The 26421-nt window shown below is 36.9% G+C and overlaps 2 protein-coding genes across 6 annotated transcripts in view; both read right to left on the reverse strand.

The window, feature by feature from the left end:
- Positions 1-7363, reverse strand: part of pax8 (paired box 8) — an 11238-nt gene extending 3875 nt beyond the window's left edge. The window contains exons 1-9 of one of the 4 annotated variants that reach the window (XM_024298608.2): positions 6399-7359; positions 4562-4714; positions 2619-2784; positions 2338-2535; positions 2192-2268; positions 1914-2039; positions 822-988; positions 615-732; positions 203-454 (exon numbers count right to left, since the gene is read on the reverse strand). In XM_024298608.2, coding sequence (XP_024154376.1) covers positions 203-454; positions 615-732; positions 822-988; positions 1914-2039; positions 2192-2268; positions 2338-2535; positions 2619-2784; positions 4562-4580 — 1123 coding nt within the window. In that variant the 5' untranslated portion in view covers positions 4581-4714; positions 6399-7359. Of the gene's footprint in view, positions 1-202; positions 455-614; positions 733-821; positions 989-1913; positions 2040-2191; positions 2269-2337; positions 2536-2618; positions 2785-4561; positions 4715-6398 lie in introns of all 4 variants that reach the window. The other 3 variants (XM_024298609.2, XM_036214582.1, XM_036214583.1) reach the window with 3 other exon arrangements.
- A 14760-nt stretch (positions 7364-22123) lies between these two features.
- The window catches only part of LOC112162794 (ADP-ribosylation factor-like protein 3), a 4945-nt gene continuing 647 nt past the window's right edge, over positions 22124-26421 (reverse strand). The window contains exons 1-6 of one of the 2 annotated variants that reach the window (XM_024298691.2): positions 26012-26166; positions 25232-25375; positions 25047-25163; positions 24914-24964; positions 24659-24844; positions 22124-23108 (exon numbers count right to left, since the gene is read on the reverse strand). In XM_024298691.2, coding sequence (XP_024154459.1) covers positions 23061-23108; positions 24659-24844; positions 24914-24964; positions 25047-25163; positions 25232-25375; positions 26012-26014 — 549 coding nt within the window. In that variant the 5' untranslated portion in view covers positions 26015-26166 and the 3' untranslated portion in view covers positions 22124-23060. Of the gene's footprint in view, positions 23109-24658; positions 24845-24913; positions 24965-25046; positions 25164-25231; positions 25376-26011; positions 26167-26421 lie in introns of those variants that run through there. The other variant, XM_024298690.1, reaches the window with a different exon arrangement.

The following is a 26421-nucleotide window of genomic DNA, read 5'->3' on the forward strand; positions in this document are numbered from 1 at the left end:
AAAAAAAAAAAAAAAAAACATTTCGGAAAGCAAAACTACTGTGCAGAAATCAAAATAAAATGGAAACTGGAAATTATTTTAGTCACGTTTTGGTTTCTGGAATTTTTTTAAATACTTGGCTTGATTTTTTAATTGTCTTTGTGATCTTTAAAATGATTTGAACTTCAGGGAACCGCATGAATGAGATGGAGGGCCACGCTACCTGAGATTATGGACTGACTGCTGAACTGCCCGTACGCTGGTGCATGATGGGAGAATGAGTTGAAGGTGTTGGAAAAATGGTTGGAGTTGCTGCTGCTGCCATTGCAGCTGCTACTGACAGAAACAGGCTTCTGCAGCGCTTGCAGGTCCACAAACGCCAGGTTGGGCGCTGCAATGTTTGGGGAGGGGCTTGTGCTGGTCACTTCTGGGGACATTTCCTGTTTTAGACACAGCGGCAGGGTCTGAAGGGGCTCTGAGGTGGTGGTGCGAGCGGGCGGATGAGAAAATGGAAAACAAGAGGTGAACGTGAGTGGAGTGATACGGCAAAAGCAAAGATGGAGTGAATGTGGAGGTGAGCCGTTCACTCCAGATGCTTTCAGCTTTGGAGTGAACGACTGTTTTCAGAGTCTCACCAGTCACCATGGTGTAACTCTGATGTGCCGACAGATTCCGTCCAATGACGGACGTGGATGAGAGGGTCGTCTTGGCCTCGTCGAGGCTGCCATTAACGAGGGACAGTGGGTACAAAGTCTGAGAATAACAAACCTGAGTTAATTATTGGTCTCAATAAAGAACACATCACCAAAAACACGCACAGAAATCTGATACTTCAGGACTACCTGTTCTGTCTTATTGCTGGAGGACGAGCTGAAGGATTCTGGAGGGTAGTGGTGGCGATCAAAGCCGCAGTCCAGATGTGTTGAGAACTGGTCCAGTCTCATCTGTTTCCTGGGTACACTTCCACTGCCCTGAGAGTCCACACTGTGCCGGCAGCTTTCCTGATCACCTGGGAAACATACCAAGGACAATGCACACAGGGAAATGTGAAAATGCAAATTCAGACATGAAAATCATTAACGATTACCTTTGTGTTTGTTTAGTTTGGTTTTTATGTGAGCCACAAAAACAAAGTTGGAGACCTGAAGTCCACGGAGGACTGACTGAAACTGTTTTAAAGTGGTCCAAGTTGTATTTTTGCAACTTGATTTATTTTTATTTTTATGGTTCATAAGATGTTTTTTTTTTAATAAGCTACTGTCTGCCCCTTGAGGATAAATAAAGCTGTTAAAATTGGAATTCCACCAACTGACAGATTGTATTTTCTCCCTGACTTGTGGTGACCCTCAGGGCTCTGTCTGAAGACATTTTTGTAGTAGAATTTGCAATTAAATCTAGCAGTTGGGTCCAAGCTTGTTAGATCTATAAACATCCCCTAAAGAGATTGTCATATAATGCATCTCACAGAATGTGACGAATAAACATGTCTACATTTGGGAAAGGTCAAGAATTTTAGCTAGAAAAATGGCTGCAGTGAGCTGAGTAAAACAAACTTAAATCAGATTTGTAAATCTTAATTTCGTTTTTTTAAAAAAAATGCTTTTTTTTCCTCCACAGAGATTTTTCTCACGCTTCTTTTAAAAACTAATGTGTATTTCTGCCCCAATTGACTTCATTTAGATTTGGAATCTTACCATAAAATATGTAAGTACTAAAGTGTGGTTGGGATAAATATGTAGAACACTGTTTTCCATCAATGCTAAATGGATTTAAAGAGGAATTTCATTCTTCCATGGAGAAAATAGCTTCTATTTTCCAAAAAAGTATAATTTAAAGTACTGTAAATTCTTGTTTTACAGATTCGTTTTTATCTTCCACCTCCTTTCTTTTTCTTCATGCAGTTTTCGATTTTGGTTTTCTGATCTAATTCTTACTGTCGTCGTGGCTCCTCTTGCCATCAGAGTTGGGTTGAGCGATACCCAACAGGCCGTTGATGGAGTAGGTGGAGCCCACTGAGTCCGACTGTGGAGACTCTGGGGGGGTGACAGCTGAGCTGGGTACTGAAAAGAAAGAAAAACATTTAAACTACAACTTTTTTTAATACCATTAACCTAATCCTTCAGAGGAGTCAGAAGAATCCTAATCTTAATCCTCGTGTCTAGGATAATGCTGCCGGACAACCTCAGCTGTTCGTATGTTTGGAAACACTCACTTAAGGTATGACCAGGACTCAGGCCTTTCCCATCCAGCGGGAGGTTAAACGGCTGCTGGACCTTTGTTCGGATGATTCTGAAACAGACACGTGTTTAAATCCCTTTGGAAGGAGTGAGAAAAAATATAAAAATAAATGGTCCTCACCTGTTAATGGAGCTTACGCTGGGCACCGTGTCGCTGTCGCATACGCCCTCCGCCAGCAGCCGGTCTCTGATTTCCCAAGCGAACATGGTGGGATTCTGCCTCTTATACTCTGCAATTTTCTCCACAACTTTTGGCGTGGCCACTTTTGGCTTGGAGCCTCCAATCACGCCGGGCTTGATGCTGCCAGTCTCGTAGTAGCTGATGAAGAAGATAGTTAAGTTCCCCGAGTGAGTAAACAAGTAGAGGCTGATTCACAGAAGATGGTCGCCTATTTCACTCACCGTCCCAGGATCTTGCTGACGCAGCCGTGACTGACCCGGAGCTGCCGTGAGATGTCGCAGGGCCGGACGCCCTGGTGGGCCATGTCCACAATGCGTTGCCGGATCACTTCCGGAAGTGGGCGACCATTAACAAACATTCCACCTAGTTGATTAAGACCCCCATGACCTGGGGGAAAAGGGGGGATGAACACTCATAAATGTCAAGGAACCAAACACAACCCAACAACCTTTTGTGGAAATTATAAATTAATTGGAATTTGCAAATACTGAGTTGATTTTATTTTCTATTCAAACTGTTGAAACTGTTAAAGGAGGATTGAGGGATTCAGGGGGTCCTCAACAACAGAGAAAAAAAAAACACAAAAATTAGTCTAACAGTATTATTTAGCAGACATATAGTCACCCACATACAAATAAATCAATTCCCCAACACAATATCTTAAAAGCTAACAATGCAGCGCTCAATTTGTGGAAAGAAAACAAGAAAAAGGATCCCAGAGAATTTTGATTCAACCAAAATCGTTCAACTTACAGTGCAAAAGACTTGGAAGAAGGCAGAAGAACATGCCTTAACACAACTAATTAGAAATATATCTTATGGTAAATAAGTGTTTCCTAATTATAAATAAAGAAAAAAAAGTTGTCCAAGCTCCATCAATAAAGTTCAACTTTGATTTAAGTGATTTAAGTTAATTAAATTAGTAAAATATAGAACACTAAATATCTAGCTTTAAGGGCCCAAACAGTAACCAAGTCATTTCAGTTAGAGTAATGATTATTTGGTTTATGTTGGAGGCTAATAAGTTTGGTTTAAATCCGGCTGGGTTCATTGCCAGCATTTCATTTATATTCCTCCAATTTGTTGAAGGGGTGACACTTGGCTGAGTTTAGGGGCGGACAGTATTCTGCAATTATATATTTTAAGCAAAAAGAAAAATAGGCTTTTGACCACTTTTAAACTGTTTTAATAAATATTAATACAATTTTTGGATTTTTAAAATTTATTTCCTAGCTAATTAGGTTTGAGGTGTGGTCTTTTGATTTTTATGAGTTGTAATGATGTATTTTTTGAAGGTACATTTATTATTAATTGAAATAAATTAAAATAGTTTTAGCCTAATCACAGATAATTCCGCATTTTCGTGATAGACGTAAACGCCTCAGTAAAATGTAAACATTTAGAATTCTTCAGGATACTTCAGGGACTCAACCAAAAAATCTGTAAAAAATATAACTTCAAAGCCACCAACTTTAACTTAAAAAACAAAAACCCCAAACATTTTTTATCTTTTGGACAAACCACAACCGTCGTTGTCAGAGAACACTCCTGCTTTTCATTCAACAGCGACTCGCGGGTTTCTCTCGGCTTCTTTCCCCCAGCTTTCATTTCCACATCAAACGGCAGCCGGACGAAGGAGGGCCGCCTCTATTAACGCCACCAGCGAAGTGTGGCAAAAAAAATCTCCCCGCCAAGCTTCATCAACCTGCAGGATATTAAAGCGGAGCAGCCCCGGGGGGGTCGAGCGCGCGCGCGCCCCAAAGTGTGGAGGAGGCGCGCGCTTAGCAAAACAAAGCTCCAAGTCATCAAAACGTTATGATAGATAGATAGATAGATAGATAGATAGATAGATAGATAGATAGATAGATAGATAGATAGATAGATAGATAGATAGATAGATTTGTAATGAACACATCATCTGCATACATTTATTTCTCATTATAAAGTATAGGAAGGTGTTTTATTGCTAGTCCATGAAATAAACACCTTCTACACAGTTGTACGTTGGCTCCATTTTGTTAATTCTCAAAAAAGGGACAAATTTACAATAGAAATGGTATTATTATCGCTGTCACATTTCTGTTTTTGGACAGTCTTGAACGTGTTTGGCTGAACCGGTCAAGTTTAAGGACATGCGGGAGAAGATCCTTTGTTGCATATTTACCTCTTCCAGTGTTGGACATATCCCTGAGTTTTCGATCCTTGATCCACCAGCCAAACGGGACGCTTCGCTCCACTTTGAAAGCTAAAGTGCTTTTACTGTGGAGCCTGCCTTGGCTGGCATGAGTGGGCTTCCAGGCGCTCCGCCGACCACCACCTTCAGGATAACAGCAAATATGAACATGTTAGTAACCTGATTATATATATATTCAATAATTTTAACACATTGTTCATTAATTTTTATTCTACCTGGTGCCTTAAAGCTGAAATGCTGCCTGAAATCTAACAGTAACCACTTGTACTTGTAAGAATTTTGTGTCAAACTGCAGACAGAAACTATCTAAACTTTTATAGAACAGACAATTATAATTATAAAAATTCCAAAATTCCATGAATAAATCAATCCTGATGCTCAGCTGTGGAGTTCTGCTTCTCATCTTTATAGAGGATAACAAGCTTATTTAAAATACTTTTTTTCTTGAAAATGTAAAGTTAAAAAATCAATGAGTGATGTATTTTTGTAAAAAAAAAAAATAAATAAATAAAAAAAAAGCTTTGTGTGGGTAGAAGAATTAAAAGTTTTGGGTAGAAGTGTAAATTTTAAGTTTTGGCTGGATTGGATTAATAGTCTTTGAAAATGACAAAACAGAAAAAAAGTGTTATTTGAAGATCAAGAGCTAATTTTTTCTTTTCATTGCATTATTATTATTCATAAAATGATTTTAATGTTCACAACAGAGTTGAGTCTTTCAATTTTTATTTAAGAAACATTAAGTTGAAGTGACAGCATCTTTCATGTTTCAACTCCTTCTGCACCATTTGAAGCTATAAAGGCATCAAAATATGTAACACAGGTACATACTTTTACTATTATAGATTGATCTATTTATTTTAAATTAAGTCCAAAAATTATCTCAGAGTTTTCTGTTTAAAACAGACGTTTGAGTCATTCTTATAGAAAGTATTACTGTGTTAATCTGAATTAATTCACTACCGCTTGGTACTTTGGGGAAACAAGAACAAGAACAGGAAGGGATAATTTATATAATTTATACTGTAAAATGTTGCTTTTAAGCAGGTGGAGTATTTTCAGAAGCGCCTCATGGTCTTTTGGATGGCAGCTTAAATAATTAGCAGGCTGTCACAACATTTACCAAATGTGACAAAACACAATTGTCAGACTCATTCTGGCCTCTGGCTAATATGTTGTACAATAAATTATTAGCCTGTCATGTTTTTTTAAATAGGAATTAGAATTGAGCTTGACGGTTTAATTTTGTTATTTCTTCTAGTATTTTCATTTATTGACTATTTAAAAAGATATTAGATTTATTTTGAAAATGTTAAGCATAAAATATTTTTTAAAAAAATATGCACATCATTTAAAAGAAAATATGAAAAAATAATGTAGGCCTATATATAAGATATAATCATTTAGTTTTGTGTTTTTCTTTTTTTAAGATTTTTTTAATCATTACTAAGGTGTAATAACTTTATATATTTCGGCAGAAGAAGGGTGTATATAGAAATTAACCAGGCAAATGTGTCGAACTTAACCACGAGCTCATGAGGCCAAACCATTAATATAACATTGTGTTAACTGTCAATTTAAAACATATATGATTTGAAAGAACTTTTTTTCTGCGGTTTAAATTTGCTTATTTACATTTTTACTCCACAAATAAACTGAGTATGAGCCTTTAAAAACCAGGGATGATGAAGAAGTGCCACATTTCCCTTTGCGGCGGTTTTCTGGATGAAATTTCTGCCTTATTGTCTCCTTGTCAACTCCATGTTTTGTCGTCTCCTCCAAAAACCCCACCAGGTCTCGCGGAGCTTACCTTTATTTAGCGCGCAGCTCCACGGATAAAAGCAGCTGTTTCAATATTATCCAGAAATGATGGGAACGCTGGTCTGCTCCGCTTCCAGGCTGTGTTTGAGGAGGCAGGACCGGACTGCCGCCGCGCTCTCCTGTGGTGTGTGTGTGCGCAGAAAAACTGAGCGAGGATTTATCCAACCGGGGCTGCGCGGAGGACTGCGCGCCGCGGCCATTGGATGACAATTAGAAAAGGGGGCGCGGTTTATGGCAAAAAGAACACCTTCAGATTAAAATAAAAAAAGAAAAAAAAAAGAAAAAAGTAAAACGGCAACGACTGACCCTGTGTTTTGGTGGCGTTACACCCACCGACATACAGACGTACAGAAACACTTGTCAGGGAGCTGCTCGCTCTCATCCATAGATCTCACTAGAGTGGTTATTTGACACTAAAGGTCAATGAGACACTAAAGTGAGCTAAATTAGCAAATATAAAGTTAAAAAAGTACGTATAATTATTTGCAAAATCTTTTTTATTACTCCAAATACATGTTACCATAATAAAACATTTGTGATCAGATGACGCACAAATTTTAGGCCCTTTTTTATTTGGCATATTAGGTCCTCACACCCCTAAAAGCGTGTTGGTGTACTTACTTATTACTTTATTTAACTATTAAATCAAAAAAAGTAAAATACAAATGGAAGCTCATATGGAAAAAGTTCATTTTACGCACGTGTTGGAGTGCGCGCCATGCGTCAAGCAGGCGACCCGAGTGCGCGTCACGCCACAACCCGGGTGTCACGATCCCTGCAGGTTTCAAACACTGTCGAAGTTGTTATCACAAGCCTGCTAAAAACAAACACAAACACCTCATCCACGCCACCGTGGCGTCTACGGCGTCCATAAAGACCGCTTTGAGAGAAAATGTTGAAAAAAAGAAACAAACTAACGTGACAAATACAATTTTACTGTAGATTTTATGGCAGCAAGAAAAAATAAAGGGGAGGGAATGTGTGTTTTTTTAAAGTCCTTATCTTGTTTCTTTGTGATTGAAATGGATCTTTGAAAAGCTCTGTAGCAAGATCAGTGTCTGCGGGACAAAAGGCAACTTGTTTTAAAATAAATAAAACTGTCAGGAGAGTGAAGGAGAGGCACAACAAGGTGAGGTGGAAACGGTGGAGCGGCCACAGCGCAGAGAAAATGACGTGTGCCTGCAGGGCGAGGTGGCACAGAGAGGCGCAGGGGTTACTGGGAGTTGATCGAGGGATTAAAGGTCCGATTGGAATCTCTTAGCTCGACAACGAAATTGGTTTTAAACGAAATAACGTGTTAACACTGATATTATTCAATGACGTTTGAAATTTGAGTTTTTAAAGTTTTACTTAAGAGGGAAAACTTTTATGATTTTAACACTTGAGAAAAATCCAAAAGGTTAAATTACGCACATTTTAAAACGTGAACATATTTATTTAATTTAAAAGAAAAATAAATTCATACACTAAAAGATAAACAAACTTTTACAAAATTGCGTCCTAAGTTTTTCCATGAATAAAAATACATTTTTTATAACAATTAAATACATTTTAATCTCATTTTCTTCTGATTCAAGTAACCGTAATATTGTTTTGTTAATCAAGACTGTCAGTCTATTTTGGAAAGGATAAAAAAATGTCTTTCTTTTTCTTTCCAATTTTTCTTTTTTTAACAAAAGCCACTTCGTTTTTCCGGAAATGTTTTGTTGTTCTTGTTTGTGTGTCCGAATGCAGCAAAGGTGGGTCACCTGCGGCGACAGGTGGCAACCGGAGCTGGGGTTGGAGGGGGGGGGGAGAAAAGGTCAGAGGCGCAAAACATTTCCGACTCCAGAGATAAGACGTCATGCATACCCAAACATTTGTCCGGTTTCTACTGTAGGGCTTAGAGTTTGGGGGTCAGCCTGGAAGTGGAAACGGATGCTTCTCTCCTGGAGAAGGCTATCATTTAAAGTCACGTGTGGAAATCTTGAACAGTTTGGCGCAAAGCCGCGCGCGTCAGGAAATGAAACAACATTATTTTAACGAAAAAAAAACTTTGGTGAAATGTATATAATGTTTCGTACTTAAAAAAAACGCTAACAGTCCCTGCAATAGTTTTCTTTAGGTTTCACTGCGTGGGACAGGCGTGCGTAAATTGGTCTGGCGCGCGCTCCCGCGGTGATGCATCGCTTCCCGACTGTTTCTGTGCACGCTCCCGTGAAGACAACTGAGAAAAAAGTTTTCAAAACGCGTCTGTGATCAGGATAATTGGATCAAATCATTTGGTAAAAAAGAGCAGGATTGATGAGGTCATTAATCAGTCCGTTTACATACAAAATAAATAAAATCTGATCATTAGCTGGTTAATCCAGTGATCACGTAAACAGGATTTTCTGATATTCACTGTCACATATAAAGGAATTTATCTAATTTGGATAAAAGTGAATAATACATTAATAGTTCAATTTATTAGCTTGTTTTTGGCATATAAACTGGTTATTTAGCTGTTAATGTGTATAAAAAATATTTAGGAATCAAAAAATTGCATCATTTTCTGTTCATGGAAAAACAGAATTGTGTGATAAACACAACTTTGATGGAAGAAATTTTAAAAATATTAGAACAGATTAAAAAATGACAATATATTAAAGTAATGGACTCAATAATCCAGACATTTAGGGTTAAAAGGTCTTAACCTTTCAAATCCTCTCTTCAGATTTGTGTGATTATGTAAACAAACTCAATGATTTTTGGGGAAGAGCTGAGTTATTTTTAAGTCATAAATGAAGAAACTTCCTCAGCTTTGCCCCCCCCTCGTCTTCTCAGTGCACTTCTGTCCGACCAGCCTTTGCCATCTGCTGCATGCGGCACCCCTCCATTCTCATTTTTTCCCCTCATCTTCCTGTGTTTTGTGAACTGTCCACCTTTCCCTCCAGCTTTGTCTGTCTTAGCCCGGCCCTGTCTTTTGTTCCCCCTGTGTCCCCCATTTCCTTTTTGGTGTTACCCTCTGACCTCACTCCGAACACCCCCCCCTACCACCACACACACACACATCTTTTCCATTTTACTCACCCCACCTCGTAACCCACCCCCACCCTTCAATTCTGACCCCAAATCTTCTTGTTCTTCTCTTGACTGCTTCCCTTTTGGATTTCTTTTGGGGGGCTAATAACTGTTGCCAGCAAGAACCACACAAAATCCCAGCATGACTTCCATTGTGAGGCCTACAATGGCATACAGGCAGTAATAGCCTTTAGCTGAACATGATGTTTAGTTGTGTTTAGTCCACACGTAACCTGGAGCGGCGGTCATAGGTGACCTGCGTCTCGACTCTGCACCTTCAGTCACTCGTTCTGCGACAAACCTTTCCACACTTCCAGCACAAGCGGCATAAAGGTGCAGGAATCTTTCAAATTGTGTGGTCTTTACCTTCACGGCCGACATGAATGAGCTCAATGTGGGAGATGGTGACCACAGACACACACACACACATGCTCCTTGATCCTCACAAACTGGTAATTGCAGGACACTTTGATCAGAGAGCCTGGTGGACCTTGTCGTCATGCCTGTCAGTCAGAGGCGATCGCCATAGAAACAGCCATCACAAAGATGGCTATTGGCTGGAGCGCTTGGAGCGGCGTAGAGTCGAATGTCCTCATGGGAACTCAGGTGTTCCTTTGCGTCAAATGGAAAGTAAGTGAGCCTCTTTATCAGAGCGAAGATGCAGAAAATGACAAAACATTAAAACATTTTAAGTGCTCTTTGCAAAAATCACACAAGGGTTATGTTTGAAAATATTCTAAGAGTTTTAGCTTAATAATTTTGTATCACAATGTGTTGCTGGAAAGTAAGAAGAAAATCAATATATTATTGTTGTATAAACAACATAATTTTGCTCATAATTTTACTTTTTAATTTTTTTTTTCTTTTTTTGCATGGGATTTCTCATTCATCTACTCATGAATTTTTAAAGACGTTTCATTTAATGAGTTGCTTTCCCAAACTAATAATAAAAAAATCAGGAAAACACTTTTCCAATCAAAAGTCTCCACTTTTCATTTCCCACGGTGCAGACATAATCGTTTCCCAATAATGAACCGAACACAGACATTATCTGTTCAATTTCAAATTTTTCTGCCAAACGACCTGCAAAATTAACCACAACCCCATCAGTGTCAGCTGCATTTCTGTTCAGGTCTCACAAACACTCTTGGAGCTCTTTGTTGAAATATATATATATATTTTGGAGCCGACAGAAAACAGTTTTCTGTCAAAACATTAACATCAGTTTGGTCTTAAAATGAAACTTGAGGAACAGCAAACGTTAGTCACCTATTCATGACTTAGCAGTAAAAAAAGAATCTGGACTAAAAACGTCCTTAATGGGAGAAACTTAAATAAAAATATCACAAAGGGTTTGTCTGCTTTTTTTCCCAAAAACATCCTCACTTCATTCAAAATCTTTAAATTAATATTTTAAAAAACTGAAGGTTGTTTTTTACGATGGCCAGAAGTCAAACAAAAATGGCAGTAAAAAGAACAGTCGAACATGGCGGTGGCGGTGTAATGGTTGGGGAACTGAAGAGCTTGTTGTGGTTGATGACAATCATTGACTGTATAAGAGAACCGGACTGAGCAATCCCTTCTTCCTGCCATTCCAAACAGGAAGTACCTGCTGGCTCCAAGAAGCCAACATCCCAATGACTTCTGTTGAGAAATACAGTTATTACTCAGTCATTCTTTTTGTTCTACGTTGTTCTTAACATTTTCTTGCAAATCCCATGTTTTTTTAATTATATCTTTTTCTTTAACATAAGTTATTCAAGTCATAAACTGACCAATCAGATGCTTCAGTATAAGAATGTGGTGCTGCTGCCCCCACCTCGAAGGTTTGATTGACAGCTCGCTTTCAGCTGAAGGGGTGTGGACCTTAAACAAATGTACTCATGATTGGTGACTGTAGTTTCCATAGAAACAGGACTCTGAAAATTATTGTTAACTGGCTCTAAATGGTGGCATGCTGAAAAATAGCGACTGAATTGGCTTCAATTTGCTGGAGCCGGAAGTAAAAGTTTTCTATGGGGAACGTCACACCCGCTCTGTCCAGTTCTTTTATAGATACAATGAAGGAGACAGTATAAAGTCATCTGTTCAGAATTTATTAAGTTTTGCTGCAAAATAATGATCATAAGTAGCTTCATGTTATGATAAACAGAGTTTACTTGTTTGGTTCTAAGTGTTACATCTGAACCTACTTCTTTATGTGTTAAAGAAAAGAGAATTGTTCTCCTGATGGAGGGCATATATATAAAAAAACAAGATTAAACTTGTATTTATATGAGCCTACGTGTGTCCGGTACAAACTTCTGCTTCACTTCTACTGACTTTTTGTTTTTTCCTTCAGACAGTAACATGAAAAAGACATGTTAGCTCTGTAATGACAGCAGGCATTAACAGAGACAGAGAGTCTCCTGCAGATTTACAGCTGAGATGTCCCACTGTTGCTCCATCTCTGAAGATTATGAATAGCCCAGGGTAATAGCAATGTAATTAGGCCTTTACTGTCGTGTAATTTTCCGTCAAGCACTCTGTCGATATCTTGGTTGATGAGGTTGAAAGTGAGATTGGAATCCAGTGACCCGGGCCAACGGCACACACACACACGCACACGCCAACACGCTGGGATGCTGTGTGGATGTTGTGATATTTGCTTTTGTCCCAGTGTTGATCTAAGCTGACATTATGCCGCATGGCCCCGATCGCTGTTTGTCTGAGTGTTGCATTTGTCATCTGTGGGAGGGCAAATGAGGGATCAGGAGGAAAGCGTGCGAGGGTGGGAGGCAGGTGGAAAAAGGAAGAACGGGGTGTGTGTATGTGTGTGTGAGATCACCTTTTGTGTGTCAGTTGCAGATCTGCTGGTGTGGAAGCAGATCTTTTCCCTCAGTGACTCTATTAATTTACCTCATTTATCTTAACCACCTCCCCTTCCCCCCCCAGTAAATACTGGAGATCTCACAAGTGTGCTCGTGTGTGCACAAGAGCACACACACACATCTGGATGTGTGTTTGTGTGTGTGGTGGAATAAAAACACAGCAGCTCCCCTTCCTATTCCCAGAGGACAAATCCGTGGCGGAAAAACTCATTTTCCTGCAAATAGTTTGTCAGCCAAGCTAGGAGAAGTGATAAATTATCACAGACGTTAGGTGAAGGAGGACGACTTGAAGAAGAGGGAAGCCCTCTTTCCCACACACACACACAAACACACACATTTTTTTTCCTCATCCTCACAATCTCCATCATCTCATCCGAATCTGTTTCTCGCATTTATTTCTATTTACCTCCGATTCTCCCCGTCCTTCGTCCAGCTTCCGACACAACGGGACACGATCGCTTTTAACGCCTGCCTGATACACATACATGCACAGACACACAACATTACACAATCCAAGTTGGGGAAAAAGTGGCTGCCCCTACAACTGGAGTGTGACTCCCCCATTCCAAATGATGAATTGATAGCCAGAAAAATGGATTTGTTTTTCAACTAGTAACACATCAAAGAAATAATAATTCTGTGAGGGGGAGAGTGGCGGGATGATGAATGGGGTGGACAGCTGGATCACAGCGGCACGCAATGGACTGAGTGACTGAATGAGATATGCAGGAGGGACGTGAAGGAGGAAAAAGTAAAATCAAACACCGTTGGAGAGGTTTTACAGCAGTTCCAGTGATCAAATTGTGCATCATTTCCTGTAAAATGTTCACTAAATAATGTCAAAAACTTTATAGAAAGTCTGAGCTTTGAGGTTTTAGCATTTATTGACTCTAAAGTACTTTGGAAATACACATTAACATCGATATAAGTGTTGGACATCTTCAAAAAAAATAATAATAATAATCTTGGTGCCAAAACTTCGAAACTTTAAAAATTGAAGATTTTTGAGTGAAATTAAAAAATGGAAAATTGTTTTTAGTGATTAGATGTTTTGAAAGTTTCATTGCTCAAATACTTCAAACAAAAGAAAAACTATACTCACTTTAAGAAGCTGTAATGTTTTATTTCTAGAGGCTTAAACACCATTTTTACTTGACTGATTTTACACATTTTTAACTTTAATACGTTTTGACCTCAATTGGAGATCATTTTAATCAATTGAATTGACTTCAAATAGTGACTTATGTCAGTGAGTGTGTGTAAAAGAATGTGTCTTTGTGAGAAAGAAATAGCTTATTTTTTGCTCGTGAGTTCTTTCCTGTCTATAAATCAACTTTTCTTTAAGGTAAATTATTTTATTAGTTCTGTAAAAAGTGTGCATAAAAATATGACCATGCATTCATGCAAAAAAAAATATTACTATTTGCAGGAAATATGGATTTGGGGTTGTTTCAAGGTTATGCAGGTGTGTTTTTTCAATCTTTATTCTGATGGACTAAAGAATTTTCCCCTTTTAAATTATTTTTATCATTCCGGAATTTCAAAAATAAATTTGGAAATGGAGAAAAAATTGGTTTAACTCTTTCTGAACTGAGAACATTGCTGAACTTGTATGGCTCTGTGTCATCACAAACTGCTAAAATGTTTGTTTGATTGCAAACGTTCATGTTTAGTGCATGTACCTTAAAAACTCTGTAAAAGTAGTGCAATTTTCTTTAACAATAACTCTCTAACTTAGTTCGTTTGTAATGTATATTGACTCTATAGGCTTTTTAAACCAACTGAAACATTAAATTTATAAAGGATTATAGACTTGAACTATAGTAAAAATACAATTTTTGTATCATGTTGATAAAAAAAAACATTAAAGTCAGGCTTCTCCTATGATAAATGATTCATTACAAATATAAATCTGTGGTTCCCAGTTGTAAGTCATTACCTAAGACTTCTTTAGAAAATATTTTTTCTTTGTCTAACACCAACAAACTCAATGATAATCAGTAAATAAAACAGTTTCAGAGAAATAGGTTATCAGCAGAAGCAAAAAGTGTATTATTTGAACTCAAACACAAAAAATAAATCAAATGTATTAAAATGGGACAAAATAAACTGTGAAGAGCCCAAAAATGACTAAAAAACCAAAAGAGCGACACAAATCTAAAATAACTAACAAAAAAACATAAACTAAAACTCACAGAAGACTAATTAACTAAAACAGAAACAGCTGTGAATGATTATGACTACATTTTAGTGTGAAAGAGGAAGAAGGAATGAAACAAAACATAAAAAAGAACTTTACTTTGAAAATAAAAGCTAAAAATATATATTTATAATCTAAAAAAATGACTAGAAACCCAAAAAACAGCCCAAATCTGAAGAAACAAAGAAAAAAATCATAAATTTAAAACTCACTGAAGGCTAATTAAGTAAAACAGAAACAGCTGTGAATGATTATGACTCCATTTCAGTGTGAAAGAGAAAGGAATGAAACAATAAAAGCCAAAAAAATCCTTATAATAACCAAAAATTTTACATTTTAGCTAAAATTCAAAGAAAATGTCCCACTTTCCACACTTAATCTAACATATAACCATCATTCGCATATAGATGTAAACAGGATTTATCACTGACAGTCTCAAAAAGGAACAACACAATTTAAATCAAATCTTTTGGTGATTCTGAATATTCTAAAACAGAAAAATCCTCCCACTCAAGTCATTATTTTGTTCAGGCAGTAAAACTTAGATCATATCATCCCAATTATTACCATCATTTGTCCTTGTTTTTGTTCAGTTCAAGGCTGAAATAAGACAATTGTTTCCATGTAAGCTTCCAGGAGCTCATTCAGACCAACACACAGCAGACTGTTAAACCTAAAAGGCGTTCTTCTCATTTGTTCACTTCCCTTTCTACAGTTTCTGTTATCTGTTTTCATCTCCCTCATTTCTTGCGGTTTTTATCGCACCTTTCCTCATCCCCTTCCACACATGCATCCCTTCCTCTCTGCTCACAGTGATTGATGGAGTTAGGCAACAGAACACAGAGCAACGTGTGGCCAACAGTCCAAGACAGCCGGCATCAGAGGGAAGGAGAGAGGCTGGGGAGGAGGAGGAAGAGGGTGGGGATTAAACGCAAAAGAGAGGTGAGGAAGAGAGGGAACCGAAGAGGAAGGGAGTGTGTGTGTGTGCGAAAAAAGAGGAGTGTATGAGAGAGAAGGGAGCTCAGCTGAAAGCCACAGACTTAATTCTATGCATCATTAAGCAGTCTCACTCAATGCAACATCCCCTATACATCATCCACGCTCGGTAAACACAACGATGACATTACATTAGCAACTGCAAATGAATTTTCTTTTTAGAAAGGAAATTGAGAATACTCTCCTTCTCTCCCCGTTGTACCGTCTCCGCAAAGCTTCGGAGACGTAAAACGCGGGGAGATAAAAGCAAAAATAAAAGCACAAACACAATATTTTTCCTCGCACACTCGCAGGACTCAAGCACAGATGTGTGCACAAATGTCTCACTCCCAAATGTGTTTATAATGTGCAACCAACAACTTAACATGAACCTTTCATTTGCTGCACAGCTGCAAAAGCGCCTCGTTTTTATTTAAAAATAAACTAACTTTGAAAAGCTGCATAAAAACTGAAAGCAATTTGTTAGCGGCTTATTTAATCCTGACAATGACAGCATTACGCAACTTTGACTCTGTTTTGTTAGAGTTTATTATCCAGTTATTACATTAAAATATTTCTCAGTTTCTATGATGATGGGCAGACAAGGAGGCCTCAAAAGATACCTTAATTTATGTGAAATCCTCTTCACATCCAGATGCTCCCATGGTAACTACTGATTTGAGGGTTTCTGTCCCAAATTGTTTGTGTTTCTATTCAGTTTTTATTGAATTTTTACCTTTCTGCTGCATTTGTATGTCTGGAAGTGACACAGAAGCTAAAAAAATACACCTGAGGACAACAGTAACCACAACGAGCCAGTGGGTGGGAATTGTCCTATCTAAGCCAATATAGGTAAACCTACCAATTCAGCCCAAAGGTAAACTATGGGGCCCACATTGGAATGTTAGCTGAGTATATTAAAAACAAGCTTAAGATTAAAATATAAATTCTGAGTATTTCGTTTTTCAAATTATTGTGAATCAGAAGCAGAAGACAGAAAAAGCCTGTGACATAGCTGACAGAATCAGTGGGCCACGGGCTCACGGCTCCGCCCCCTTTTCGATTCATCCCCTTGCAGACAAATAGATCTATGTACGCCTTTGTTTTTCTCGTCCAAGTTGATTTATGAGTCTAAGTTGTACAACTAAATAGCTCCGATATTGATCGCCATTTTTACTGCATTGCTAATGTTAGCTTGGGGTTGTGAGGGGCTATAAGCTAGTGACAGAGAGTGCAAGCAGAGGGATGATGGGAAGTGAGGGAACTCACAACTAAGAGACAAGCTTCTAATGAACTATCTCCTAGAAAACGACACAGATTGTTTGAGTTTTGCTAAAAACAGCATAATCATAAATAAAAGACCACTTTTACAAGAGATCAAAAGATGATTAAAATTAGACTTTAGTTTGTTCTACAGTCATCAGAATTGATTGTTTCTGTAAATTGAAGGTCTTCAGGTAACACAGTGAAAAATTTCCCTTAAGAGACAAATAAAGTTTCATGTTCCTTAAACATCTGAATTATTTTTTTCAATAAGACTTTTGCAAACCATTATATAACCTTCAAATTGAAAAAAAAATAAATAATGGTGCATCTTTTGTCAATAATTTACTTTATCTTAAACTGTACTGTGCTAAATTTAAGGAGGATTTATCATTTATTGTTTTATTACATTACCAAATGAAAGGTTCGTCTTCATTATTACTTGCTTATTAGCAAATTAAGAAAATATTTCTCTGATTTTTTTTTTCTATTTTGTTATTGTTCTGTAATCCACAAACAAAATATTGAACTCAAACAAATCCCAAAATCGATTATTTGAACTGATTTGTAGGGAAAGTGGCCTCAATCTTTCTCTGCTTAGCTCTTACATGTGTCCAGAACAGTACAAACTCAGTTGTTCCTCTTTAGTATTTTTGGATACTATCTTTATAACACAATGCATTATGGTCTAGATTTGCCGGTCTAATTAACATTGATCCACACTGATATTTCGCAGATTTCTTGGGCCCTTAATTCTGGAATTGTAGATTCAGACAGCACTACAACACGCTAAACACATAATATAGTGAAGTATGTAGTGTGTAATGATGGATTGGTTTTCTTCTTTCATTTTTCCTTACTGATTATGGACTTGGAATACTCACTACTGCCCCTACAGGCTGCAGGTGTAACTGCGTGATGTTTTCAAGCCGTTTGGACTTCTTTTGTCGTATGCAGTGAGAAAGCTGGCAGTAAATTCACAACTTTGTATTGTTGTAAAAGCTATCAAAATGTTCTAAACTTCTTTTTTTAAAGCTTGTTAGAATTTGGAGGGTTTTGGTTTCTTTTGATTCATAAAAAAGTGTCTCCAAGGAAAACATATAACCCAACATGCTTTTTATTTTCCCATATTTTAATTAGTTCCAATTAAAGAAACTCATCAACAGTTTTTGTTGTTGCACAGGTATTTTTGGTCGTGCACCTCCCAAACGATTTGGCGGAATGCAGCAGCTAATGTAGTGATAGATTCTTGGATGTCCTGTTAGCACGCAAAAAATGGCGAGAGCGCACACACTTTCAGGCGCCGCAACACACAAGCGTGTGCTCGAGAACATGTGGGGAATATAAATTATCAAGCAATTTGAATGAATAATCGTGTTTTTATTGCACAGATTATGCCCTCTTCCCCTACACTAGCTGGGCTCTGAGGCCTGGGAAATCTATTAAGGCGATGCCATAGATCATCCCATCCGCGGTGGCGTGCATGCAGATCGGTCGGCTCATTTGAGAAATACTGAATCGGTTACAGTAAAGTAAGCCCCGGATTGAGTCAAATGTAAAAATCCAAGCATGTGTGAGGAGCTGTCAGGCCGCGCTGTAATGACGGATGAGGCCCGGCCTGTGCTTCTGCGATATAAAAATAAAATGATGGTGCCGGGGAGGGACAGCGGAGCGGCAGTGGGGGTGTAAAGGGAGTCGATTGAACCAGATCAGTCAACTGATAAGGCCAATCAGTTAGTACGCTGAGGTTTGGGACGGCGGAAAGTGTTGTTTCCTCCCTGAGGAGGGGGTCACTGGGGGGTCAAGAGTATGACCTCTGACCTTATGCATGAGGAGAGTGAGACACCACTCAGGAAGTTATCGATTCGCAATTTTACTTACTCTCCAGTCGACGTGGCGAGTGAAAGCGTGAGAACAGGAGAAATGCGCCAAAACTAGAACTTCCACTTTTGCTCAATTTTGATGTAAGAACCACATCAAAAACAAATTATTCCAACAAAATGCTAAGAAATGCACAAAAATAAAAGGGTAAATCCGGACTAACGCGACCTCTTCTGCTTTCTGTCTTCAAAATGAGCGCCGCGGACCCCCTCCTAGGCTTGACCCCACAAGCGACCCCTTCCACGCTCTGAAACTGACCTGCTCCAAGGTGTGAAGTGCTGCCTCCCGACCCCCCCGATCATTTTTATAATCCCCGTCCCCTCAGAGTTTATGACTCCACGGCTTGATTATAGCAAAGAGGGACACGTGGAGGTACGAGTCCTGCGGAGGCGCGTGCATACATCAAAGAGGCCGTCTCAGGAATGTGGTCACTTGTTGTTTGTTCTATCATCTGGTATCAGCACTTATCTTCTTCTTCATCATGAAGGATTGGAGGGAAGCGGGACAGATCTTTTCACTTCATTTAAGTAATTGAACATTTAAAACAACCATTTTTGTTGTATAAGAGTTTAGAGTGCTTGATTTATTTCCCTAAATGAAATGTGAAGGAGCCAATATTGATTTCTTAAAAATCGTTGATTTGTCACTGTAGCACCACAGGCTACAAACGGTTTTTTGAGTTTAACACGACAATTTTTCATTATTAGATTTTAAAAAGTACATTAATTAATAAAGTTTAAAACATATTAATAATAAAATATTTGTTAGGCTATAAATGTGATTACATTTTTTTGAAGGAAAACAAAAAATAGTGACGTGTGGACATCAGGAGGATGTTATAAACCTTTAAATCCTTTTAATTGTAATTTAATTGTTGAAAAAAATCAATATTTTATTTATATTCATAATAAAATCATTTTTTATGTTTTCTTTAGAGGTGTAGGGAAAAATCGATTTGGCGATATATCGCGATATTTCATTTAGCGATACTTGTATCAATTTAAAATGCAAACAAGACGATATTTAATTAATTCTTTATGAGTGTTATTTTTGTTTTCCACTTAACCACCCGGCAACTAGACTAAGCCTTTTTTAGCAGCTCTACACCGCGACCAAAACAACAACAAGATGTCACTGAGCCAGCTCGTGTTAAATGCTCAGGCATTAAATAAAAATAATTTTACCATTTAATTACAATGAAAGATGTGTTAATATACATGTAGAGGTTTTTTTTCTAAGTCATACTCTTAAAAAAAAAGAAAAAAATTTGAAAATTTGTTCTAAAACAGTCTTCGGATATGTCGCGATACGTATCGTATCGTAAGATACGTATCGGGATTTGTATCGTATTGCCAGACTCTTTCCAGTCTTTCCAAATTCCAGTTCTTCAGACCATGTATACAATAAAACTGTGATGATTAATAAATGTCGCGGTCGGTTTCTTGAACAATTATACTCCATTTTTCATTAATACACATAAAATATGTTCTTAATTTTGTATTTATATTCGATTCCTCAAACATCGCCTATATGTTCCTTTGTTCTTGTTTTGCTGTAAACAGGGGACAATGTTGCTCCTATTAATCAACCACAACAGGACTTCATTCTTCATTAGCTTTATTTGGCTAGCTGCATCATATGCTGTGATTGCTGATTTTTAAGCAGATACATAATTATCTAGTTTGGCAGCGAATAGCTGAAAAGATAATTATCAGTGTAATAGAGCCGTCACAAGACAAAAAAAAAAATGTAAAAAAATGATAAAAATGTTTATAGTCACACTGTTTGATCATTTTTACAAAATTGTTTCGATCTACTCAATATGTCTGAAAAGTTAATCAAGAATTAACATTTAAACATTTGCATTTGTTGCCCCCAGCACATGGAAGATGCTATAGAAGGACTGGAAACTTATTATTTCAAATCCAAGTTGAGAGGATAAGAGAAAGATTCTTTTAAAAGAAATGTTGTTATTATTTTCTAACTGTAACTTGGTCAGGATCGCCTTGTAAAAGAGATTTCCTAATTTCATTGGTACTTCCTGGTTAAATAAGGGTTAATAAAATAAATAATAATAACTTAAACGAGTATAAAAAACAAAGTTACATTAAAATATACAAGATTTTCTAATAAAAATCAATAGTCATTGGATTGGCTCAAATCAATGACAAACAATAAATATTCATTAATGTGGCCATTTTTGTTACAAATACTTTTTTAAATTTATTTTAATAGTATTTTGTAAAATAAAAAATCTTGAGGTTTTGTCCAAAGGGCAGGAAGACTTCAGAGCTTGTAAATATTGAGGTTTTCATATTAAATAATAGATTTAGAGAATTAATTTATGAAAGGAAAATAAAAAGTTGTTCAATTTTCTTCATGTTTGACCAACTCATTATCCACTTCTTAAACTTTTGACATGCAATGAAAATTTCACGTGTAAGTTTGTATTTTGTGTTATTTTTAGGTGCACACATTGCAATAAAACTGCTTTAAAGGCTTTTTCTGAATGTTTCTTTACAACAAACAAAAAAAAAACAAGTTGATTTTGCAAAAAGTATTTTATTAACTTAGTGCATTTAGTTATAGCAATAGACAACAGTGGAATTAAATTTTTTTGACACTCTTTTTGCCGTTTGCTGGGTCTTTATAAGTCCCTCGTAACTCCCTCTGAAATAAAACACTCTAATTACGCACATAATCTCTATCCTTCGGTTATGTTGGCCGCATGAGTCAATCAGACTCCGAGCTTTTGGTTTCTCCTGCGTTGAAGTGGGGCTGCTTGGCCTGAGAGGCTGGGAAAATCCTGTGATTTATGGCCTTATGCAGGCCTGACTGCCTCTTTGATGATAGAGCTAGAGGTAACTAGGACTGGTTGCTCCAATTCACTCCTCTGTTTGGCAATTGCACTTTTATTCATTTGAGTTTAAGAGCGTTTCACAGCATTTGCCATCTGATTTCCATTCCATTTTAAGGAAATGGGAACAGATTAATCAGCCTGTGTCATGCAGAATTCAAAGCAAGTGAAGGGATAATGTTCTTTTTTTTATATGATGACTCAGCAATGGAAATAAATATCTAATGATAATATTTTACTTGTAGAAATATTTATTTTCTCAAAAAAATACTGCAGAAAATTGTTGCAGCTCACTTCAAATATTATATATATATATATATATATATAAACTACAAAAGTACTATTTATCCATCTCTTTTAATTTTTGATTTAAATATTTATACAGCTTGAGTTTTTTACAAAAATACACAATAATACTATAGGAGGAAAGCAGAAAGTAAAACCACAAACTACGATCACCACGATGCCCGTTCTGAGCGGTTCTGCGCTCATTCCAGGCTCCATCAGAGGTCCGGGCAGCTCTGATATATTAAAATCAGCCAACCCTACACATGCAGAGTAAGAGGAACACACAAATGCACACACAGCAGCAGCAGCAGCAGCAGCAGCAGCAGCAGGGCAGTCACTCAAGGCCAAAGAAGGAGGTTTATTTTTATCATGGGCAAAGGTGCCAAATCATGTTGGTATGAAGGGGACTATATAAATGCAAATTGTATTGGAGAGCTATTAGTCCTGGAAAAAGGCCTGTATGTAAATGTCCTCTTTGATCAAAGTGGTGCATCCATCCAGTTCAGATTAGGAGCATTTTTAGCAAATTTACAGCAAAAAAAAACAAAAAAAACAAAAGGACTTTCTGGGAAATGGCGATGAACACGGTAGAAATCGGAAGAACAAAGTATTTTAGGTTCATGTCAAAATGCAGGAGAGGATGCCAGCTTTGTTTTAGATTGGTTCTATATTTTTGGTGACTTTTGTATAGAAGAACTAAAGAATATGAATGAACAAAACACATAAAGTCCTGTTGATGATTAGGGCCTCCTCTGTGAGCGATGTGACTTTAAATCCATTGACATTAATAAAATAAAAAGTGTTTTTTTTTCTTTAATTATTTCTATTAGAAGAGAATTATCAAAAGAATAAGTCAGAGGAAGCAACCACTGCTAAATAGAGGATGTGAAATTGATTGTTAGTTGTGATGCAAAAAAAAAAACTGAAGTGAGGTCGCCCTCTAGTGTTCAAAAGATATAACTAAACCAACTTCATTTCAACAGAATCTTTGGAAAACAAAACAAAAACACAAAAACTAAGTACATAAACTTCAAGTTAAATTGCAGCATATTTTAAACTGATATGTTAAGTTACCATCTGTGTGTCAGATAGGATGACAGTTTAGATTATTTACAGAATTCTTCCTAAAGCAGATTTTACTAAAAACAGTGGCAAGTAATAAAAAATTAAAAGAAGAACAAAAAACGTCCATTAGGTTGTTCATATCTCTGTTCAGGAGAAAAAATTAGAAAATAAAAATGATTTTCACACTTAAAATGTTCTTTGGTTTCTGAATTATTTCTTCCGAAACTTTATGTTTCTGCACACCCACGTCATGCCATCCTAAAAAAGACAAGAAAAATATTATGAGACATTGCTCGAATGGGTTTCAAGTTAAAGTGATACATTTATTTATTTAAAATTGTATGAAATAAAATAAAAAAAAAACATAAGAAAGTCAATATTTGATTTCTCAGATAAGTTGGAGTGGTTTTTGTACATTTTTACAGTTTTTGAGGTTTCTACCAACATTTTGAAAAATGACATTTAAATCTTAATTCTTTAGGGCCATTGTTCAGATTCTGTATCCGACAAACTTTTTAGCTTTTTACCATAAAAAAACATATAAAACTATGTTTGTCCTAACATTTTTGCAACCTTAAAAACAATAATTTATAGTCAAACCAGCTTTGAATTAAATATTTGCAAAAAAAACTACTAAGGTTTTTAGCAATATACAGTAGATGAAATGCATTCAAGAGCTGGGTAGTACTGAAGTACATCTACTCAGTTACATTTACTTAAGTAAGTTTTTGTAAAAAAGATTTAGAGATTTTTTTCCGCACAATGCTTTTTATTTTAAATAAATAGGTTCAAGTTTTTGTTCTTTTTACACACAATTAAATGCTGCATCAGCACTGGCAGATAAAATGCATTGAAAGGTAAACACATGATATGGGCAAGTGTGAAGTAATCAAGCAGGGACATGGAGGGATCCTGAATTCACAGATAATAATCATGTTTGTAATGTTTGTGTGCTGCAGTTTTTCTCCAATAAAAGAAGAAAACAGCCTTATTTCTCCAAGTCAATTATAAGTTGGGGTGTGTATTGGAAAGACTGTAGTGATGCGATACGCATCACGATGCAACACATATCCTGACAAATCTAAAGACAATATTTCACTATTTATTTTAAATTTAGGGAAAAACTTTTCCCAAATATTAATACACTTTTTGCATGAATAAAATAGTAAAATACATTTTATTTCATGATCAGAACATTTAGCACTGCAGCTGTATCTCATTTACAAGTTGTGCTTACATAATCAAATTATTGTGCTTTTCTTTTGGTAAAATAAGACATTTTTTTTCAATACTTAATGTTATCTTACATCAAAAAAAATTTTTAGTACGTAAAAATATATATATATTTAGAAAAAATGTGCCTTTAACAAAATGGTCAAAGTTTCTGAACAAGTGCTTTAAAAAATGTAAAAATAATAATAATAATATCATGTTCTTGGCAGCATTTTGAATTGAAATTGAATTAAAAATAAATAATTCACTGAATAATTTTTTCCCTACAGTATTAGACTTTAAACCTCATTTGGTCAAACAGTTTCTCAAGACTTGAGTGCTTTTGTCACTATATTTTTTTTCAATCAGTCCTCACTTCACAAAAGCAGAAGGCACAAAGCTGTAACTCTGGTTTTAAATTTGGCACAACAAGCTGCAATTGAAGAAATGGGAAACAGAGATTTTTTTTACTCTATTACTCTTGTGCAACATGTTATTGTCACACATTCCATCAAATCTGTAAGTCTATGTGTTGCCACACAGAGGGCCATTCTGTCTCCAGCTTGTTGAGTTTAGATGCTGTTTGTTGCATCTACCTGAACTCCCTCTGCAGTGAGTGCAGAGCAGGCCTGCACCTGCCACATGCGGTCTCTGATAGTGTGCAGGTTGAGACTCTCTGCCAGCTCGGATGCAGGACTGGCTGTCATTAAGTCCTGTTTGTTGGCAAAGATTAGCAGCGGCACGCCAGCTAGCTTCTCCTCCTCCAGCAACTCGGCGAGCTCCTGGACGGACAGACAGGTCTCATCAGTGATCAGTAGCCACGCAGACACAAAAACACCTGAAAATCTTACCAAACTTGTCTCTTCAAACCTTTTCCTGTCGGAGCTGTCAATGACATAGATCTGTGAACAATAGAGCAGATCAGAGGTTGAGAGGACTGTCAGCAAATAGTCCTTTTAAGTCAGCTTTTCAAAATAAATCTACCAGCACATCTGTGTTGTCAAAGTAATTCCTCCAGTAAGGACGGATCTTGCGCTGCCCTCCAATGTCCCAAACGTTCAGCTTGAAGCCAGAAGCTTGCATGCTCTTTATGTTAAAACCCTGTTAAAAGATTACTTTAAGGCTCATGATTTTATTGGATTTACTTTTGAAAGGAACATGAAACGCACTTGCGTTGGCGTGATGTGGCTGATGTCTTCAGCCGCCAGCTGCTTCAGCAGAGTGGTTTTGCCGGCGTTGTCCAGTCCGAGCAGCAGCAGGCGCACCTCATGGTCTGGAGAATGCTTCAGCCTCCGAAGAATGGACAACAAGCCCTGCAGGGAGGGAGAAAACAGACAAGTATGCCATACCTCCTTAGCACCATCTACCGTGCAAGAATGTATCTGTTGACCTCTACAGTCACTAATAAATCTATAAATATAGCAGGTCAGAAGTGCTCTTAGAATAGGCATCTGCACGGTAAGTGGCTTGTTTCCAAAGTTGCAAAGTAGGATTTGGCTCAAGCTGTTTGTGTTGCTCTGGATTTTGTTGAGGGAGAGTTAATCAGTCTATTATTTGAAGCCAATTCAACAGCTCTAACAACAGTATCAACAGACAAGATTATTATTTTTACTTTTTTTTTTGTTTGAGTGAAGGCTACATCTAAAAAAATACATCTTAGAAGTCAAAGTATTCTTTTTATTTTAATAATTGTTGATAAAAATGCATTTTTAATTCTAAATTTAAAATATTTTTCATAATTTTCTGTTTCTTTTCTCTTGAAAAGCTTACTGTAAAATAAATGCTCATCAAAATAAATTAAAAAGTATCCACAGAAAAAATAAAAAATAAAAAACAGTATAAAGTGGAGCACTATGAGCTTAAGATAGCTGTTGTTTCCAGCAACCATTCTTTATGTAAATACAAGGCAGACATCTGTAAATGTCAGCGACCGGGCGAAACAAACTCACCATGTCTTCTTCTCCTCAGGTGATCTAGTCGCTGTTGCTCATGCTGAGTGGATTAACATCCTTCCTACCATGCCACTTGGGTAAACAGCTGTCAAGGATCGTTGCCGGGGAAACGGTGACGTCAGATTAAACAGGCAGATTAGGGAAGGGGGGGAAACTTAAAACAAAACTCTAAACATCAAAAAATATTTTATTTTTTTGTTTTTACATTTTTTTTGTTTTGCACAAAAAAGTCACTAAATGGTAAAAAAAAACATGGTAAATGTATTTAAGCAAATTGTTTGCAATTAATGCTCCTTTTAAATTATTTGTTCTTTGTAGTCTAATTACAACACTTTTTAAAAATTTTATAAGTGGAAAGTGGTACTAAATAGATACATGCATTTTTTTTTACTATAACAGTTTAGATC

Source organism: Oryzias melastigma, linkage group LG12, assembly GCF_002922805.2.
Source record: "Oryzias melastigma strain HK-1 linkage group LG12, ASM292280v2, whole genome shotgun sequence".
NCBI lineage: Eukaryota > Metazoa > Chordata > Actinopteri > Beloniformes > Adrianichthyidae > Oryzias > Oryzias melastigma.